At 44.9% G+C, this 21373-nt stretch overlaps 1 protein-coding gene and 2 long non-coding RNA genes across 5 annotated transcripts in view; 1 reads left to right on the forward strand and 2 right to left on the reverse strand.

Moving 5' to 3' along the window:
• PPM1H (protein phosphatase, Mg2+/Mn2+ dependent 1H) overlaps positions 1-14512 on the reverse strand; it is a 253772-nt gene extending 239260 nt beyond the window's left edge. Inside the window, exon 1 of one of the 3 annotated variants that reach the window (XM_072843062.1) lies at positions 14207-14504. In XM_072843062.1, the coding sequence (XP_072699163.1) occupies positions 14207-14448 (242 nt within the window). In that variant the 5' untranslated portion in view covers positions 14449-14504. Of the gene's footprint in view, positions 1-14206 lie in introns of all 3 variants that reach the window. The other 2 variants (XM_072843064.1, XM_072843063.1) reach the window with 2 other exon arrangements.
• A 1319-nt stretch (positions 14513-15831) lies between these two features.
• Positions 15832-21373, reverse strand: part of LOC140642126 (uncharacterized) — a 34255-nt gene continuing 28713 nt past the window's right edge. The window contains exons 4-5 of the long non-coding RNA XR_012038679.1: positions 18529-18624; positions 15832-15967 (exon numbers count right to left, since the gene is read on the reverse strand). This is a non-coding gene — a long non-coding RNA (uncharacterized lncRNA). The remainder of the gene's footprint in view (positions 15968-18528; positions 18625-21373) is intronic.
• LOC140642127 (uncharacterized) overlaps positions 20221-21373 on the forward strand; it is a 57229-nt gene continuing 56076 nt past the window's right edge. Inside the window, exon 1 of the long non-coding RNA XR_012038680.1 lies at positions 20221-20443. This is a non-coding gene — a long non-coding RNA (uncharacterized lncRNA). The remainder of the gene's footprint in view (positions 20444-21373) is intronic.

Below are 21373 nucleotides of genomic sequence, written 5' to 3' on the forward strand. Positions count from 1 at the left end.
GGACAGTCCAGATGCAGAGAATACCATACAATGCCTCCGACAAACATTTGAGCAGATGACTATCTGAAATTTTCAAGTACTGTGTTATCTCCTGTGTCCTCAGGAGTTGAGTACACGATTTGAAATTAGCCTATATGGTACAGTAGTGAACTTTCCTTCATTTGAAACTAGAGGAACCATATTGATGATGTCCACTATGTCAGGTCAACATAATATTTGAGCATTAATGTATAGGACTCCATATTTAGTACTAGAGAAAATAAAATGTATATGATAATGCCCACACTCCCTCAAGATTACTCATTAAAAGTTAAAGCAATCAAGTGACACCAAGAGATGTCACCGATGATCTCTCAAAGGCAAGACAGTCAATGAGTGATTTTAGCTCTGAAGACAGAATCATCATGCAATTCTTCAGCGTAGGGTCTTAAACCAGTCCTTAAGGGTCATTTTTCTAAAAATCAATCCTAAATGTGAAAAAGCAACAATAGTGTTTCTTAAATCAGTAAGCCTGGCTTACAAAAACACTACTTAGGTATTTTTTTTTTTGTAGGTAAAGTATTTTAAAGTAAAGTATATAACATTTCTCAAATACAATTTTCAATCGAAACATTGATCCTTTCAAACTGTTAAATAACATCACTAGAAATACCTGACAGTCCATTTTGAACATTTTCCCCAGAAAAATGTCACCTTTCAAATTATGGCTTAACAAAGACTTATCCAAAAGGATGTTATACCAGGATGCCTAATAGTTTAAAAAAAAAAAATCTATGTTAAAATCATATATGGGATACAATGCAGTGATTAAAGATGACAGTATGAAAAAAAATAGATGACAGTATATTTGCTTGCATGGATAGTCACTTTATTTGCAGTGAAAAAACAACTAATCTGCATGTAGAATTATCTCGTTTTATAAATACAAATGTACTGTGAGATATACACAAATTATCAATTGAATTATGAGTGTAGAATTTATGGATAATTTCCATATTCTTCACTGTACTCATGAGAATTTGAAAGGGCTGCAATGAATGCATATCAATGCTGCAATGAGGGGAAAAAAGTGTTATTTTAAAAAAAAATTGTGTTCCCGACTAATCAATGCCTTTCTCCATCTTAACAGGTTTAATAGACAGCTAAAGATGTTTTTAAATTCTTCTCACTCATAGTGGAAGATAGAAATTTTCTGCAAGATAAAATGTGCCCAAGGGTCAAAACTCTGCTGGAAAAGAAGGATAATATTCTCAGCACGAGTTTAATTAAACTTGCAGCTGACAAGTATCAGGCCTCTCAGGCAACTTGCAGCACTTTGCGAGCCAAGAAAACTATTACAACATAGTTTTCAACAAGGGAAAGGACATCAGGGACTTTGAAATGACATGCTCAAGGAAGGTGTTACACATTTGAATCCCAAACAAAAACGATCCTGACCTGAATCTGAGCACACCTGGCTGAAAACCCAGGGCTGGTGCAGAAGCCAAAGGGTTTCAGCCTGTGGTCCAGGCTCCAAGGATCTGGGAAGGCAGCAAAACGAAACCTAAACTATTTTAAGTATTAAAGGAAAAAGAAGCTAATGAAAAATAGACTGAGAGCAATAAGGACTTACACATTAACCCAAACAAAGTTGATCCTTTGCTTCGGGCCAAATGGCACCAGTTCAGTGTGACTGCCATCACAGCCACCCTTCTTGCTGATTTAGAAGATATGATGTGTCTGGTTAAAATCCTTCACAAAGGGATACATCTGAAGATAAATAAATGGAAGCGTCCGTGACAGTGAGAAGGTGGGGAACCAGAGGTGGAGGGCAACCCCAGCTACACCAGAGCTCAGTGACCCCCTGTGGTGCCTCTGCAGGTGGCAAAGCAGGGCATCCTGCGCTCTAAGAGGCGGGCCAGGGCCAGGTGGCCTCGGTCAGCACTGACTGGATAACCTGGAGCATGGGGGCAGGAGAGGCAGGGCTTCAACTATGGTCCCATGTAATTCCCATCTGACACCTGGATATTTTAAAAATTAAACACCAGCTGCTGTCGAGCGAGGTGCCAACTCTTTTCTGCCCATTTGTGGCTGCACTCAATCACCGGCCCAGCTCTGGACACCTGGTTCTAACAACAGGGCAGCATGGCCCCATTAGTAATAATCACAGGGAAGGGTGCCAAGAGGCCGTGTGTCTGGCTCCGTGGCTCTACACCCTACTTCACAGGGTGAACGCCATCTAAAAGGCTGATAAAACTGCTGTTTTGGCCCAAACATATATTTTAGAGTATATCCTCATAGGCTACTTATTGGCAACAAAATGTAGTTATTTCCTCTTTTATGTTAAAAAAAAAATCCTCTTAATATAGTTCTTTCTACGGTAATATCAGTTGGGTTCCCTCCCACCCCTCACATCCTCTTATGTACTATTCACATTCACTGTACCTTAAAATTTGCTTCCTACTGAACATTTTCTTTTGGCTGTGTGTTCTACACATAATTTGTCAACATTGAAAAGGCAGAGAATGGCTACCAGCATACCACAGCAGATCACTTACATACAGTAATTCAATAATCCACAGCATTTTTATTTTTTAATTTTTATTTTAGCATTTTTATTTTTTTAAAAAAAATCAATTTATCACTTGAGATTTTTTTTTTCTTCTCATACTTACAGGAAAAAGGTCATATGGTAAAGAGGCACCTTTTTTAAATAGCTTGAATGTCTATTTGTCAACTTACTGCGAGGAGAGTAGAGTACCCACACCACTTTGGTCCTCTCAGTGTGGCAAATAATTTCCGTCTGCCCCACGGCCCCGTGTGATTAATGACACTCCCCATCCAGCAAGGTTGCATTAGGTCTGACTTGTGCAAGTCACTGGTGTGTGCACTCCAGTCTCTGCACGCACCCATGGAGCTGAGGATCAGCACACAGATACTACACTGGTGCCGCTAGCCTCCCTGGCCTCCTAAGTCCACTAACTTGAAAATTTCCCACCAAAACTTGATTACGCTTCAGCCAAGGGCTTGGGGAATAGGACTCCCCAAAGTAAATATTAAGAGGATATCTCTTATAAAACCTAGTTCATGATTCGTGCCCATTCAGAATTCCTCAGTGCATTACCCACTTCTAAGTGTTCATAGCACAACACAGGATTTATTAACTTTAGAAAAATGCCACCAGATAATATGTACAGACTGGTTTTAAGGCTTACAGGGTTTCCAAAAATATTGAAACATGAAAAAAAAAAGGCACTTTAGAGTTAAGATGGTAATTTGGCAAGATCTGGACTGTTGGTCTCAGGACATGTACCTATGCTAAGAAAGCCTATTACACTCAACTATTTTTTTTTTTAAGATTTTTATTTATTTATGAGACAGACACACAGAGAGAGAAGCAGAGACACAACACAGGCAGAGGGAGAAGCAGGCTCCATGCAGGGAGCCCAATAGGGGACGCGATCCCCAGTCTCCAGGATCACGCCCCAGGCCAAAGGCAGGCGCTCACCACTGAGGCGCCCAGGGATCCCCAACAATTATTTTTTAAAGCTTTGAAAAGCATCCTCTTATATAAAATTTGATGTGCTAACATGTCCTTCGTCAACTTAACGCCACCTGGAGATTAAGGCTTCCTAATTTCCTTTAGTAATAAAATATATTACACTCTTCTGTGACATCTTGTTTATAGGAACAAGATGTCTTTTTATCGACGGCTAACTTCACAGTCAATGATCAGGTTCAGTGATTCCATCACAGTCACCAGGGTCGTGGGACTGCGTGAGATTCTGAAGGAACTTACGTTCTCTCTGGGCCTCATCTTCCTCTTTTATTCTACATGGAGAGCAGATGCTTACATTTAAGTGTGCATGGCAGGGCCTTAATTGTGCATCCAGGGCTCTACAGATGTAACCAGTGGCATCATTATTCTCTCTTATAAATAACGAAGCATAAAGTCCACACAGAAAATACAGGTAGGTAAGCGCTTAAATTTTATAGCCATGCAGAGAAAGCTAAGTCAGAAGCAGTGTAACAAAGAAAGCACTATGATTCACATTCCAGAAGATCCAACTGATCTTGATCTGCCCACGCCAGAAAAAGAGCAATGAGGCAGGTACTCCGATTTCCCTAAGCCTCCTCGTGGACATTATGTACCTCAGAAGGAAGGAAATCGGCACAATGGTGTCTTTATTCATCAGCAGCAATTTTCAGGCAACACATTCTGAAGTCTTAACAAAACAGACTACTCCTCTCAGTAGTCACCTGCCTGGCTACCAGCAGGTGACGGGAGGAGTGACTGGAGTTTTAAAGTTCCTACCGCTTTAATTAAACAGAAACACAAAGAGGTCATCTATTTCTAATTTTTTGTTTGACCCCACCTGAAGCTTTCAGTTATGTGAATGCTAAGTTATGACAAGCGTATGGACTGAGGGATCATTTGCAGGGTGCCAATGGACTAAAAGTGAAATCTGGGTTGGCTCCCCTGGCTTGGATGAGGACCCAGTCGTTTAGTGGTTTTCTCAAAGGAGACCATCGTAGCTACTAATCCGCATTTTTTATTTACTGTGGAAAATACCTCAATACCATAAATCAAAGCCACTGGGCTACACTGGCTACACTTAAAAATAACACTTAAAAAAAACACACTAATAGACTGATGGCTAGGCAAGTGACTAAGCAAATATTAGCAATATGTACATAGTAGAATCTGGATAGTGGCCATATGGGTGCTAAGAGTATAATGGCTTCAACTTTTCTGTTTGAAGATTTTCATAATAAAGTGCTGGGGAAAGATAATTTGAAACTGTAACCACAATAAAAAAGACAGTAGGCCCCAGTGGAAAGATCTCAGCCTAGAAGGAAAGACACTGGTTCTTAGCCTAACCCCAGGAACTCTCAAAGTTTAAAACTGGAAAGGGCCTTAGGAATCCTCTAGGGCAGAAAAAATATGTAGTTTTATGGGTCTGTGAAAAACTAGAAAAATAGCAAAATCATAGCATTTCATTTTCAAAAAACTAAAAACTGCTTTTTGGATGAGATTATTTGCCTCTACACTTCTGGTTTTTATTATTTTTATTCATTTTTGAGAGAGAGAGAGAGAGAGAGAGAGAGAACAAGAGCAGGGGGAGGAGTAGAGGGAGAGGAAGCAGATTCCCTGCTGAGCAGAGAGCCAGACCCTGAGTCCAGTCACAGGACTCTAGGATCAAGACCTGAGCTGAAGGCACGTCCAACCAGCTGAGCCACGCAGGTGTCCCTACAGTTCTGATTTTTAAATATTATTTCATGAAAAATTGGCAATAGCTGATAATAGATTTGGTGCTTTAGGTCACCACTTAGCAATCAAATCTGATCAGTTTCCTTCTCTACCTTCATGTCTAAGCCCTTGACCTGCCTTCAGCAAGAATCTCCCTACCTGTGAGGTCTCCTCTTAGTAATTTTCCATCCACTCATATCCTTATTCTGCTCACTGGCTGTAAATTCCCAACTTTATTTGGAGTCTAATTTCTTTCTCCTATTAAAATGCCCATTGCCATAGTCTTGAATAAAGTCTTCTTTACCATATTAACAAGCGTTAGAATAATTCTTTCTTTACTCATGCCTTTATACAGATATGTATATAGGTCTTGGGTTCTTCAGGTACAGAGAACTTGACAGCTAATCACTATGCTTGCTGGAAAGAACAGTTTACTTCAGCATTATGACTTAGAGGCCGAGATTTAAAATTGCCTAGAAGCAGTTAGACATTAAAAATAAAACAAACACCCTCCCTGCACCCCCTTCCCCAATGCTGGCCTCTTTCAACTTTATTAATCCATGATTTCGCTTTAATTTCAAAGAATGATACTAAAAGGGGAAAGACTATTGACAGAAAAATTATTTTCTCTTTTTTAAAGATTTTATTTATTCATTCACGACACACACACACACACACACACACACACACACACACACACGGGGGTGGGGGGCGGGGGCAGAGACACAGGCAGAGGGAGGGAGAAGCAGCCTCCATGCAGGGAGCCCAATGTGGGACTCGTCCAGGGACTCCGAGATCGCCCTGGGCCAAAGGCAGACGCTTAATCGCTGAGCCACCCAGGGGTCCCAAAATAAAATTTTCTTGAGAACAAGAACTATATGTTATAGTATGGGCCCAGAACAGGATCAATACCTGAGACATAGTAGGAATACAATAATTTCATTGATTGAATGAAAGAATGGAAGCAGATGAACAGTGTTTATTTCCTGGAAGAGAAAAAATAATTCAAAAATAAATTTAAGGGAGGGGGGAATCAATCATCTGTTCAAATTAGACAAATCAGAGAAAACTATGAAGACAACTATAACAACCAAACATCTAGAATTAAAAGATAACTTTTTTTTTAAGATTCTATTTATTTATTCATGAGAGACACAGGCAGAGGGAGAAGCAGGCTCCCTGTGGGGAGCCTGATGTGGAACTCAATCCCAGGACCCTGGGATCATGACCTAAGTCAAAGGCAGACGCTCAACCGCTGAGCCAATCAGGAATCCCAAAGATATCTGCCTTTAAAAATAATTTGTCCTTCCTTTCAAACCTCCAAATAACAGAAGAAGGAATGCTTCCAAAACATTTTACAAAGCCAGCATTACCCTGATACCAAGATTGGATAAGGGCACCACTAGAAAAGGAAATTATAGGCCAATATTCCTGATGAACATAGATGCAAAACTCAACAAAATATCAGCTAACTGAATTCAACAACCATTAAAAGAATCAGGCACTATGAGATTTATTCCAGGGATGCAAGGATGGTTCAATACAAATCAATTAATACACAACAAAATGAAGGATAAAATCATATGATCATACAAAGAGATGCAGAAAAAGGACTTGACAATTTTCAACAGGCATTTATGATTAAAAAAAAAACACTTCTCAACAAAGTAGGTATAGAGGGAATTTATCTCAATGTAATAAAGTCCATATATGACAAGCCCACAGCTAATATCATACCCACTGGTGCTAACCTGAAAGTTCATCCTCTAAGATCAGGAACAAGACAAGGGTATCAAAATCTTAAAAAAAAAAAAAAAAAGGGGGGGGGGGTGGGAATCCCTTGGTGGCTCAGTGGTTGGGCATCTGCCTTCAGCTCAGGGTGTGACCCAGGATCTGGGATGGAGTCCCACATCAGGCTCCCTGCATGGAGCCCACTTCTCCCTCTACCTATGTCTCTGCCTGTGTCTCTCATGAATAAATAAAATCTTAAAAAAAAAAAAAAGACAAGGGTGTCTACTCTCATTACTTTTATTTAACATAGTACCTGAAGTCCTAGCGAGAACATTTAGGCAGAAAGAAAAGAAAGCTAGAAGAGAAAGGAAGAAAGGAAGGGCATCTCAATCAGAAAAGAAGACATAAAACTGCCACTATTTGAAGATGACATAAATAGAAATCTCTTAAGACTCCACTAAAAAAACTGTTAGAATAAACACATGCGGGCAGCCCAGGTGGCTCAGCAGTTTAGCGCCACCTTCAGCCAAGCGCATGATCCTGGGGTCCCAGGATCGAGTCCCACATTAGGCCCCCTGCGTGGAGCCTGCTTCTCCCTCTGCCTGTGTCTCTGCCCTTCTCTCTTTCTCATGAATAAGTAAAATCTTAAAAAAAATAAAATAAAAATAAACACAGGCAGTAAAGTTACAAGACACATCAATATACAAAAATCAGTTGTGTTTCTATCCACTAACAATGATCAGAAAGAGAAGTTAAAAAAAAACAATTCAATTTACAACTATACCAAAAAGAATAAAATACCTAGAAATAATTTAACTAAAGAAGTAAAAAAAAACCTATCAATGAAAACTGTAAGACATTGACGAAAGCAAAGAAAATACAAACGGAAAATACAAAGCCAGGCTCACTGATTGGAAAAATACTGTTAAAATGTCCAGAGTACCCAGAGCAATCCATAGATTCAATATAATCTCTGTATAAAAATACCAATAGCATTTTTCACAGAGTTAGAACAATGCTAAAATATGTATGGAGCCACAAAAGACCTCAAACGGCCAAATAAATCTTGAGCAAGAACAAAACCGGAGGCATCACGCTTCCAGATTTCAAACTGCATTATAAAGTATAGTAATTAAAATAGTAATATAGTAATTAAAATATTGTCATAAAAACAGACACACAGATAAATGGAACAGAGAGCCCAGAAATAAACCCACTCATATATGGCCAATTAATTTATGATGGAGATAAGAATAAACAATGGGGGAAAGGTCAGCCTCTTCAAGAAGTGATATGGGAAAAACAACCACCATATGCAAAACAATGAAACTGGACTACTATCTTACACCATACACAAACAACATGGATCAAGGACTTGAATGCTAGCTGAAACCATAAAATTCCCAGAAGAAAAAAACATAGGTGGTAAGTTTCTTAACGTGAGTCTTGTTGCCAAGAAGTGACAACAATCCTTTGGTATGACACCAAAAGCAAAGGCAACAAAAACAAAAACAATCAAGTGAGACTATACAAATTAAAAAGCTTCTGCACAGCAAAGGAAACCATCAGTAAAATAAAAAGGCAACCTACTGAATGGAGGAAAATATTTACAAACCATATCCCGGATAAGGTGTCAATATCCAAAATAAACAGATTAAAAAAAAAAAACTCATCCAACTGAAAAAAAAAGTCTGATATTTTAAATGGGCAGCAAATCTGAATAGACTTTTCCAAAGAAGACACACAGCTAGCCAACAGGAATGTGAAAAAGTACCCACCATCGCTAATCCTCAGGGATATGCAAACTAAAACCACAATGAGATATCAACTTACACCTGTTAGAATGGCTATTACCAAAAGAACAAGAAATAACAAGCATTAGTTAGAATGTGGGGGAAAAGGGGGAACTCTTGTGCACTGTTGGTGGGAATGTAAATTTGGACGTTATGGGAAATAGTAGGAGGTTCCTCAAAAGATTAAAATCCAACTACCATATAATCCAGCAATTTCACTTCTAGGTATCTATCCAAAGGAAACGAAAACACTAACTCAAAGATACCTGTGCCCTCATGTTCATTGCAGCATTTTTACAGTAGTCAAGACATGGAAACAATCCAAGTGCCCACTGAAGGATAAATGGATAAAGAAAATGTGGTGTGTATACGTCTATATAAGTGTGTGTCTGCATATATACATGTATTTGAACTTTAAGTCACCTGCAAATAAATGCTATGGAGAAGTTTGTGAAACGGGACACCTCCTTCCACAATTCATTTCTTTTTATCTTTATACAAGAAGTGGAGAACTCAAGATTCTTCTGTTGCAAAAGTTAAACAGGAAGTTCCCAGGCAGGAGCTCTGCTAAGAGGTGCAAGAGGGGCAAGTGTGCTCCAGGAGCTTAGAAGGGAAAAAGAAAGGCCAGAGGATTTCTGAGCTTTGGGTCAAGAGAGAAATAGTGGTTTCTCTGTCATCACAACTGCACAGCTAACCGATGTGATTTATTGGTAATTGTTAATGCCAATAGCTGGGGAGACAGAACAGTCTACAGATTGTAGAACAAATCTAAATACTTGTGGGCTATTTGTTGGATGTAAACAAGGTTATTTCACCACAATTTTGAAATTTGTGAGACACAAAGAACATAAAGGTAACTTTTTGTACCCATGTCTGGTCACGTTCATAAGAAAAGTACTAGGGGAAAAAAAGAATCATATAGTTATAGCAATAACCTAAGAAAAATTCTGCTGTAATTACTTCTTTCTGCACAGGCAAAAATTTTTCACTGACAAGAATGTGAGTATGATGCTTTCCTACGGACTATTACATGTTCTCTGGTATTTTCCACCACTCCCGTTTTGGGCACAAACTCCACATCTACTTGTATCTCTAAGTCCAGCTGACTACTGGTGAGAGAAAGGTTGGAGAAACCGGGCAAGAGGTCAAATGGGCTCCCAACCCAATAAAAACTGAACCAACTCCCAGGTCCCTGAAGCACAGGGAACATTTGCGGGTATTTACAGTTGTGGAGAGACAAAGGAAGTAGCTGCCCTGTGGGGTCTCTGGGTCAGACTGTTGTTTTCCATGACCTCTCTCTGAACAGTCCTAACAGTCTAAGTCCACAATTTCAAAGCCAAACTAAAAGATAAAGCTTGCTAATGCAGGTTTGTTTTTGTTTTTTTTTAAAGCTTTTTAGCCCTGTGGATGTTATCTATAACTGTAATGCTTTACAGAACCTTACAACCTAGCAGATGGCCCTTAAACTCTCAGCCACAAAAGAAAGCTTTTTGAGGAGCCAGGAAATTCTACTCAGCACAATGCCAATAAATTCGGAATTAATGAGTGGAGGGTCTTCAGTTTCTGGATCCTCCATTCTTACAAGCTTAGGCTAATTCTCTCCAGGTCTATAACCTATAAAGAATCTCTCTTTGAAAAGGATTAACAATAAGAGGCTAAAAAAAAAAATTTTTCTCCTTAATTTTTCTGTCACCCAAAAGGTCAGCACCAGAGTTCAACTCCCTTCTAAGTCCTCATTCACCAAATGATGCCAATTCTTCCTCTGGGGAAGGCACAGAAAGTAGCTCACTTTCCAGAAAAGTAAGCAAACCACTTCTGATTCTCCTTAACTTGCTAAAATCCTCCTTATCCCCACACCCTGAGCAATCTTCCCACCAATTCCACCCCTCTCAGGTACCTTCTAAAACAAAGGGAATTCCTCCTTCCAGGAGATACTGTAGGCAAAGGGCAGGATTAGCAGCAGCCTCTGATCCTAGCCCCAAGGTTCCTTCTCTCCCCTTCCCTATTTCAGCCATTTTGACCATTCAGGATGTGTTTTTGCAGGAAGAGTAAGTATAGTTCAAGGTTTGAGGAAGCGGTACAGTACATCTGACAGAGGGTGGTGGCAGGACAACATCGGGGGTTCATCCTGGGTGCAGACGAATGCACCATAATTTATTACACTGTAAGAAGGCAGTTTGGTGGTGTGGGCTCTGGAATCATGCTTGGGTTCAAATACAGACCCTGCTAAGGTGGCAGGACTCTAGGAAAGTTGCTTAACCATTCAGTGCCTCTGTATCCTATTTTTAATATACACATTCTATTTTATAGCAAATGCAAATGTTGCTGCCTACTTTAAAGGGTTGTTGTGAGAATCAAATGGGATACAAATCTGGACAAAGTAAAAGCACTAAACAGTAAGCACCAACTTTGTTAGCTCTTATTAGTACTAAGTATATTTTTAAAGAATGAGGTAATTCTATATGTATTGACTTGGAATAAAGTCCAAGACATAGTGTTTTCTGAAAATGCCATAGAATTACATACTTAGTAAGAGCCTATCTTGAGGAGAAAAAAAAAAAAAACCATGATACATATTTATAAGTGCATCCAAATAAGTCTCGAAAGGCACACACACCAAACACTACATTACAGTCGTTACCCCTAGGGAGTATGTGTGTGTTGGGGGAGGTGGGTGCCTCCATTTATATACGTACAGGTCTTTGCTTGAATTCACAAGTATATACTGATGTAGGAAATGCTGGGTTCCAGAACTGATGGCCAATGAAGAATTCTTGAAACATCTTGGGGGCAGCCCAGGTGGTTCAGTGGTTTAGGGCGGCCTTCGGCCCAGGGCCTGATCCTGGAGACCTGGGATCAAGTCCCACGTCGGGCTCCCTGCATGGAGCCTGCTTCTCCCTCTGCCTGTGTCTCTGCCTCTCTCTCTCTCTCTGCCTCTCATGAATAAGTAAATAAAATCTTTAAAAAAAAAAAAAAAAAAAGAAACATCTTGGGTGCAAAAAGGTGGTTTTATTAAAGCTGCACTGGGGTTGTGAGGTGTGGCGATTATATACTTTCAAGTTGGGAGGGGGTTAGAGTAAATCTCTAAAGAATGTTGGAAGCAAGGTTTCCAGGACCTTGAGGGGGGCTAGCTTTCATTAGATAAAAGTCATTCATTACTGTCTGATAAAACCTTAGTCATGAGAACCTTTAGATCTACATCAGGGGGCCATACGCTTGGGGGATGATTGCCAACGTAGATATTGGGGAGTAGAGATTAATAAAAATTTCTTTGGAAATTCCTTTAAGTTAAAGTAGACATACAGGATCCTGGGAGGATGGCCTACCATTGCCTCTTGCCCTTAGGAAAGTGTTGACATGGAGGCAGTTGAGTTTCTAGAGGAAGGTCACTCTGCCTGTTTCAAGGACTTAACAATGGGCTGTGGGCAGCAAGGACATTTTTTTCTTTTGCCTTTGTTTCCCCCATCATGTACTACTTTTATAACTAATTTTTAAAATTAAACATTTTACAGTGGCCTTTGTAACCTTCAAGTTGAACATTTCCCATGTCGGGGCCTAGAAAAAGGTGAACTTCTTAGAGATAAGGAAATGGAGGCCCACCTAGGAGGAGATAGAGCCCCTGAGTCCCATCTATCCCAGCTACCGGTCTCATTTCAGATTCCTATATATAGATTTTTTTTTTTTTTTTTTTTACAGTCCTTGGCACATCATGTGCCTGCCAAAGGATCCAAACATTCTGAAACTGCTTGTTTTAGTCCTCTTTCCTTTTCTTCCTGTTTGAGGCCCTCCTTTCCTTGCACCCATGTAGCTTCCACACGTGTTTTAACATCTTCCTTCCTACTTCCCAGAACTTTCTCACCATTTGTCCGCTTGTCATTCTGCCCCTCGGACAGGTGCCCCTGGCCTGGGAAGCCCACCCAGGTGACAACTAGCCAGGTAGTTCGGGGTTCTTTTGGCAGGCACAAGGGCCCCCACCTACGCAATCTGAGTAGACCTCCCAGCTGTTTTTGCTTCCAATGCGTCTAAATGAGCTTTTAAACAAAAATTGTTTTAACAGTTTCATCCAAGAACCGGTGCATGCTGTGTCTGGGGCAGGCACTTTCTCCCCGCAGCGGCCGGCCGGTCTCCTGAAGTCCAGCTTCAACTTCGCACCCCGCGCCCCGCACCGGAGTCTCGGCCGCGCGGGTCCTGCGGTTAATTCTCGCTGCCAAGCACCCAGCCTTCTCACGTGTTTTCTCCCCATTTTTCCCACGCCCGTCGCCCAGCCCCACTTAACTCGCGATCTCTATGAAAACCCACGGAGACGTGGTCAGAGAGGGGGAAGGGAGGGCCTGGGGAGCGCGCCCACCGGGCCGGGGGCCCGAACCCGCGCTCCGGGGAGCACACGGGCCCCGGGGATCCGGGCCTCCAGGCCCGGGTCAGCCTCGCGGCGCCGCGGCGTCCGGAGCGGGGATTGGCTCCCGGGCCGGCCAATCAGCGAGCGAGGCCGCTCAGGGCCGGGGGCGGGCCCAGACCCGCGGGCCGAGCGGCCGGAGGAGAACCGCCAGGTGTGCGGGGCGCGCGGCGGGCGTGCGCTGGGGCGGCCGCCGGGCGGTGATCAAGCCCGATCTCGCGTCCCCTGAATCCCACCCTCAGAATGTCCCAGTTTGGTAACGCGGCGTAGGGCGAAAATTACCACCGACCCTACCATTCGTAAGATGCTCCTTAATAGTCAATGGAGGAGTAGCTGGGGGGGGGGGGGGGTGTTAAAATCCTCCCTCCGTCCCCCCATTCCTCCCCAGGTCGTCAACCCAACCGAGTCACTTCCTGAAATAGTAAATCACTCCAACGCTCGCTTAATCGCCAAAGCTGATTACCAAAACGCTGCCGTTAGAGCCCTGAAATAGGTTCCCCCTGCCCGGGGGCTGGGGGGTTAGAGGACTGGCGCCTGCGGACCGCGCTGGGGTTGCTACCCGCCCAGGGAGACGCCAGGCGGCCGAGGCTGAGTTAGGGACCCCGCGCCCTTCTGAAAGGTGCGCCCCCGCGCGCGGACGCGCCCCACGCCCCCCCCCCAGCCCCAAGCGCCGCGACGGCTCCTCCCGGCTCGACCCCACAAACTTCACGCGGAGGCGCGGATGCTGGGGTGGGGGTGGGGTGGGCGCGGGGACCAGAGTCGCCGCCGCGCTCCGAACTTGAGCAGGGCTGTCCTACGCACTTTCCTCCCAGCGGCACAGCCCCGGGGCCCGCGGGCCGCTGCGACCCCGGCGTTCCCACGGTCGGCCGGAGCCGCCGCGTCCTTGGGGCGGGGGCGGGGGCAAGGAGCGGAATTGCCCGGGTGCGTAGCGAGGCCCCCGCCGCGGCCTGGACGCCGGCGGCCCCCGGAGGGCCCCGGGGCCGGGGAGGGGTGGGAGGGGGAGGGGGCCGGGGGGCTGCAGCCGCGCGGGGAGGGCGCCGCCGGGGTCGCCGCACTCACTCTGCGTAGCCGGTGGCCCAGGGCAGCCGCCGGGTCTCCTTGAGGATGAGGATGGGGCGGGCGATGTGGTCGGCGCTGCACTCCACCTCGTCCTGAGACAGCCCCAGGAACTCCGGCCGCCCGTAGGGGAAGCGCAGCGGCAGGTCCGAGCCGCCGCCGCCGCCGCCGTGCTCGGAGCCCGAGCTGCCAGCCATGATGCCGCCCATGAAATTGGCCACGGCGGACTTCACCCGAGTGAGCATATTACTCCGGCGCCCGGCGGCGGCGCGTGCGAGCGGGAGGCGGCGGCGGGGCCCGACGAGGCGCAGCGCGGGGCATGCAGGCTGCGGCGGCCGCTGGGGCGCGGCGCCCGGAGCTAGTGCCGCAGGGGCCCGGGCCGCGGCCTCCCGCGCTCCGAGCCGCCGCCGCCGCCGCCGCCCCCCGCCGCACTTCCGCCGCCGAGCGGCATGGAGCGGCCCGGCCGGGCCGGGGGGACGCGCCGCGCGCTCCGGGAGCCGCTGGGCGACCGCGGCGGCCGCAGGGCCCTCCCCCGCCCTCCGCGCTCGGCTCCCGCGCGAGCGGAACTGAGCCCGCCCGGCGAGCGGCGCTGCTGCCGCTGCCGCCGCCGCCGCCGCCGTCCAGTCACGTGACGAGCGGGCCGCCGGGTTCGGAAGGCCGGGGCGGCCCCTCCCCTGCCGGCCCGCGGCGCTCGCCTCGCACGCGGGCCGCGACCTCGGGGGCGCCGCGGGGCGGGGCCGCGCACAGGTGCGGCGGGGGTCGCGCGGGGCCGCGCACAGGTGCGCCGGGGGTCGCGCGGGGCCGCGCACAGGTGCGCCGGGGGTCACAGGGAGCCGCGCACAGGTGCGGCGGGGGTCGCGCGGGGCCGCGCACAGGTGCGGTGGGGGCCGCGCACAGGTGCGGCGAGGGTCACGGGGGGCCGCGCACAGGTGCGGCTGGGGGGCACGCGGGGCCGCGCACTGGTGCAGCGGGGTTCGCGCTGGGCTGCGCACAGGTGCGGCGGGGCCGCGCACAGGTGCGACGTGGGGATCACTCGGGGCCGCGCACAGGTGCACGGGGGGGTCACGGGGGGCCGCGCACAGGTGCACGGGGGGGTCACGGGGGGCCGCGCACAGGTGCGGCGGGGGTCGCGCGGGGCCGCGCACAGGTGCGGTGGGGGCCGCGCACAGGTGCGGCGAGGGTCACGGGGGGCCGCGCACAGGTGCGGCTGGGGGGCACGCGGGGCCGCGCACTGGTGCAGCGGGGTTCGCGCTGGGCTGCGCACAGGTGCGGCGGGGCCGCGCACAGGTGCGACGTGGGGATCACTCGGGGCCGCGCACAGGTGCACGGGGGGGTCACGGGGGGCCGCGCACAGGTGCACGGGGGGGTCACGGGGGGCCGCGCACAGGTGCGGCGGGGGTCGCGCGGGGCCGCGCCCGCCGGAGAGCCCACGCGCCCATGCGCACCGGCCTCGGCCCTCGCGGGACGGAAATACCGCGAGCGCGAGGGGAAAGGCGGAGACAGGTGGACTCCGGGAGGGAAGGCGGTGGAAGTGAGAAACACACCTGGCGCGACTTTCTGAAGCTTCCACTAAACGACAAAAAGCCCACAGGGGCTACGGGGGAATTATTAACAGCTGTTTCCCTGGGCATTTCTAGAATTACTCTTTCAACTTTTACCGCCACACGCACCATTATCTGTGGAGCCAGCCCCGTTTCGAACCCAGGATACGCTTCCAAAGGTCTCTAAGAGTGCTCGCTTCGGCAGCACATATGCAAAAGTTCTCTAAGGAAAAAGGAAAAAAGGTCTCTAAGAAATCCGTTGCAAGCCCTGTTGTACCTGGAACTTAACTGTAATAAATGTGCACAAACATGTTGCTCCAGCATAGCAACAAAAGTATCTTTGCAAAGCTGACCCTGTTTACTCCTTTTTTTTTTTTTTTTTAATTTTTATTTATTTATGATAGTCACAGAGAGAGAGAGAGAGAGGCAGAGACACAGGCAGAGGGAGAAGCAGGCTCCATGCACCGGGAGCCTGATGTGGGATTCGATCCTGGGTCTCCAGGATCGCGCCCTGGGCCAAAGGCAGGTGCCAAACCGCTGCGCCACCCAGGGATCCCGACCCTGTTTACTCCTAAGACGCTTAATGTAGGTTATTTTCTTAAACAGAAAAATGTTAAAAAAATGTCTGAAAGGCCAACTGATGAAATGTGTTTCATCAGGGGTAACATTTGTTAAATATTGGCTTAATTTTTTTTTTTTTTTGCAAGAAAGCTGTATCCTGTTCGTGTTTACTTGTTCTGTATCCTGTTCCCGTGTTTACCTACCATTTAATTTGCCAGGATTCTGTGTTACTAGTGGAGTTACACACACTGACCGGCTCACTCAGAGTCCGGGAGGGAATACAGGCCTTCATTCTTCTGAGTGCGAAGTGGGGAGGAGGGGCCCAGGTGTTTGGGGGGAACCTAATCCTCTGAAGAGGCATTGGAATTTTTGCTCTTAGGTGAGGCCTGGGTAAACCTCACCGACCCCCTATTTAATATCTGTAATATTTTTTAAGGCACTTTCCCCTTTGGCTTTTCCATAAATAGGTTCTCCGGTTTATAGGAAATAATTATGTAAAAAAAAAAAAAAAAAAAAACTTGGAAATGTTCAGTGAGATACTCTTCCTGTTAATAGGTGTTTATTACTTTTCACAGAACAGAAAAATAATTTGATCATGCACCCCTTTCTCTAATTTTAAAATTTGGGGCAAGATTCTAAATAATGCAAAATCTAAATGAACAACAAAGGGCTTCTCAAACCCTCGCTTTGTTAAACTATAAACTTCTAAATGGAAAAATCTAGGTAGTGGCTAAATAACCAACCACATACTCGGGCACCCACTGAGTCCCACATAAACTTAGAATCACTTTCTCAAGCTTTTGTCGTAGAACAATTCCCTTTATCAATGTCTTTGGATATGTCAGTAACCCCTATTGAGACTAATTTACTGTGTTCTGACCTTCATTTCACTTACAGCAAGCCTTACTATTTACTAAATATAGGATTTTAGGGCAGCCCGGGTGGCTCAGTGGTTTAGCGCTGCCTCCAGCCCAGGGTGTGATTCTGGAGACCCGGGATCAAGTCCAGCATCAGGCTTCCTGCATGGAGCTTGTTTCTCCCTCTACCTGTGTCTCTGCCTCTCTCTTTCTGTCTCTCATGAATAAATATTTTAAATTTTTTCCTAATTCTCAGTTTAGACTAAGACCTGATCAAAGTCAATAAAAAAAAATCCAATAGTACAGAACTATAAATGAAAAACTAAAAGACGCCAAAAATTTCCCCAGGGGATCACTACTGTTAATATTTTCCCTGTGTTTCCAAAACTTTTCTCAAATAGGATATACGGTATGATTGAATTTGGTAATATTAGCCAGATTTGTGAACCAAAGTTTTGTAGAGAATTCTTGTTTCTCTATCACCTGAGTATTGTCTGTCATGGGAAAGTGTTGATATATCTTTAGCTTTGCAAGGCTAGTTCTGCAAAAACACAGGCAAGCAGACTTTCATACCTGTTCTCCTTTGAATATTTCTTTAAAAAAAAAAGATTTTATTTATTCATGAGACAAAGAGAGGCAGAGACATAGGCAGAGGGAGAAGCAGGCTCCCTGTAGGGACTTGATCCCAGGACCCTGAATATTTTTTTCTTTGAATATTTTTATAGTGTAAGAGTTCATCACTAATAAATCTGTCTTTATACCTACCTCTAAGACCAGTGTCGCATCACAGGATTTTCCAGAGAAATATTTTCCTCTTAATTTAGGGCAGCCCCAGGGGGAAAAAAAATGCCTTTCGTACCTATTACAAATTCAAATTTGGGAGTATCTGTGCTCCCAGCTTTAGATTAGTGATTGCCTGAATTCAAGTGATGTCGTAAACAGGAATTGAGAGACCCTCAATGATACACACTATATGTACGTCCCAATCATCAATAGATATGCTTCACTTGTCTCTTTCATAGTTTCTTTCCCCCTGGAAAATGGGGGTTTGAAGACTTTAACAGAACATTCATTTAGGGGATAGATACATGGACCTTATACTTGGTTGCTCTTCATATAAATACAGTCTCATTTCTAAGCCTCTAATACCATAGCTTTGACCACACAATGTGCCATCAATAAGACTGTTTTCAAGGGGAAAAAAAAGATCTGGATAATTTCTTCAATGAAAACATCACAGGTTCCTTAAATATTTAATTACAAAAGGAAAAACAACACCTTACAGTAGAATAACCTGGCGGACATAATGTAAAACAAGTGGTCCAAGTTAATATCACCAGTAGTGAGAACTATTAATGACCTGTACCTGCTGTCAGCATGCAGTGAAAAGGGCACATCCCTTATGTGGTATGCTTCCCCAAATCCTTCACCTCATTATGTATCTTCAAAAGTTGTCAAGGTCCTAAAACAAAACAAAACAAAACAAAAACAGGAAAGACTGAGAAACCATCAGACTACAGACAAAGGAGACACACCACTACAGTTCTGTGACAGTGTGAATTTCTTAGTTTTGATGTCAACATTAGGGGAGGCTGGGTAAGGGGTCTGCAGGAACAAAAAAAAAAGTTTTTTTTAATCATTTTGATTCAAGTAAAAAGCAAACACTTTGGAAGTCAGGCCAGATGAAGGATGAATCCTGCCTTTCCAGGACTATCTCTCACAGCTGTAGATTCATGCCTCCCTCATGGTGCTAATCTCCTTGTGTTGTAATTGGCAGTTTACCGATGTCTTCTCATGAGGAAGTGAAGGCCTGCAGTGCAAGAACATTCTTATTATCTTTATATTTCCAGTACCTGGCCTAATGCCTAACAAGTGCTAGGGTTCGGTTGGTAAATTGTCTGAAAATCCCTGATGTTTTATTTTTTCATTAAATGAAAACATTTTATTTCTTTTAATATTTTATTTTATAAGATTTTTAAATTTATTTATTCATGACAGACACACACGCAGAGAGAGGCAGAGACACAGGCAGAGGGAGAAGCAGGCTCCATGCAGGGAGCCCGATGCAGGACTTGATCCCTGGACCCCAGGATCATGCCCTGGGCTGAAGGCAGGCACTAAACTGCTGAGCCATTCAGGGATCCCTGAGACTATTTATTTATAAATAACAATTTCCTTAGGAACCAAGAAATTTATAGCTGATCTTTGAGTACAGAATGATAAAGCATTTGCAATTTTTACATCCATCAAATCCAGAAGTTCCCTAGATTACACCCATCTGTTTTCAGAACATGTGGTACATTCAATCAACGGATTACAGCTGACCTTTCTTATTACTTTCCCACGACCCCCTTCTATAGGCTATTCTATCCCTTGACCATATTATCCTACACTGAAACCGTTGCTTTGTAAGGGCCACCAATATTGTATCAACCTGTGTCTCTTCCACATGAGTCTTCAAGCCGTATTACCTACTATAGATTAGACTCTGAAATGTGCTGATTATCAGAATACTTATAAAATGGAAAAAATAGTCACTCCAATCTCACGGAGTAGCTGCAAGAATCAGTGAGATAATAGTTATAAATATGATACAGTTAATTCCAGGGTTATCACCCTCCTCTAGTTAAATGTATCTTTTTTCCTTAGGTACTAGTTTTTAATATTAAAAATGTAAACCTTTTCCCTTTTCTTTTTCCTACTTACAACAATGAAAATAGCTATACCTACCTCCTAGGATCATTTTGATGATTAAATGGAATAATAGGAAACCTGCTAGAGTTCTTCCCGGTAAAGAATGGGTGGTTAATAAAAGTGTAATAAGTGGTGTACTAGTCTCCTTCATCTGCAGCTTTGCTCTCTGAGGCTTAATTACCCCACAGTCAACACTGATCTGGAAGCAAATGATCCTCCTTCTGACGAATCTTAAGGTCAGTAGCAGCCCAATGCAGTGTCACAACATCAGAATCATTCGCCCCACTTCATCTTATCACATGGGCATTTGACTATCTCCCACCATCACAAGAAGAGTGAGTACAGTACAACCAGATATCTTGAGAGAGAGACCACATTTTCATAACCTTTATTACAGTATATTGCTTTTGAAAAGATTTTATTCATGTATTCGAGAGAGAAAGAATGAGCAGGGAGGAGGAGCAAAGGGAGAGGGAGAAGCAGTCTTCCCACCGAGCAGGGAGCCTGATTCCACTCGGAGTGGATCCCAGGACCCTGAGACCGGGACCTGAGCTGAAGGCAGATGCTGAGCCGACTGAGCCACCCAGGTGCCCCTACATTATGTTATGATTATTCTACTTTACTATTCTTATTGTTAATCTCTCACTGAATCTAATTCATAAATTAAACATTATCATATGTATATGTGTATAGGGGAAAATATAGTAAGTATAGGGTTAGGTACTATCCACAGTCTCAGGCATCCACTGGGGTCTTGGGATGTCATATCCCCCTTGGATAAGGGGGATCTACTGTACTGACAGCATCAGTGTATCCAACTGGGAGAGGGGGGTTGATACACATTGTTTCCAATGCTCTCAGCCGACATTATAAGTTAAACGTTGTTTCTAATGCTCTCAACCAAGGCTACCACTTACAATCCACAAAACTGAGGCTGGGAAAAGATAAATGATTTGCTCAAGACCACACAGCTAGGAATGAAGACACCCTGTTCCATTGAGTACTTTCTTTGACATTCCAACAAATAGAAAGTTTATTTTATAAATGACATTTTGGGGGGAATCCCTGGGTGGCTCAGTGGTTGAGCGCCTGCCTTCAGCCCAGGGCGTGATCCTGGAGACCCTGGATCGAGGCCCGTGTCCAGCTCCCTGCATGGAGCCTGCTTCTCCCTCTGCCTGTGTCTCTGCCTCTCTCTCTCTCTCTCTCTCTCTCTGTCTCTCTCTCTCTGACTATCATAAATAAAAAAAAAAAATTTAAAAATCTAAAAAAATAATAAAAAATAAATGATTTTTTTCTACCTTTTCTGCACAACGATCTGGTATTTCAGTTATCTTGAGGATTTTGTAAATTTTCTTTGCATTTGCACATAAAACCCCTTAGCAACCTTAAATAAGAATGTCATAAGTATAATAATGTTATTTGGAAATGGTTCCAACTTCTAAACAAATGACTTCCCAGGAAGGTTTTTATTTTTTTTTCAAGTTTTTATTTTCTTTCTAATTAGTTAATGTGCAGTG

Source organism: Canis lupus, chromosome 11 (assembly GCF_048164855.1).
Source record: "Canis lupus baileyi chromosome 11, mCanLup2.hap1, whole genome shotgun sequence".
In the NCBI taxonomy this organism is placed as follows: Eukaryota; Metazoa; Chordata; class Mammalia; order Carnivora; family Canidae; genus Canis; species Canis lupus.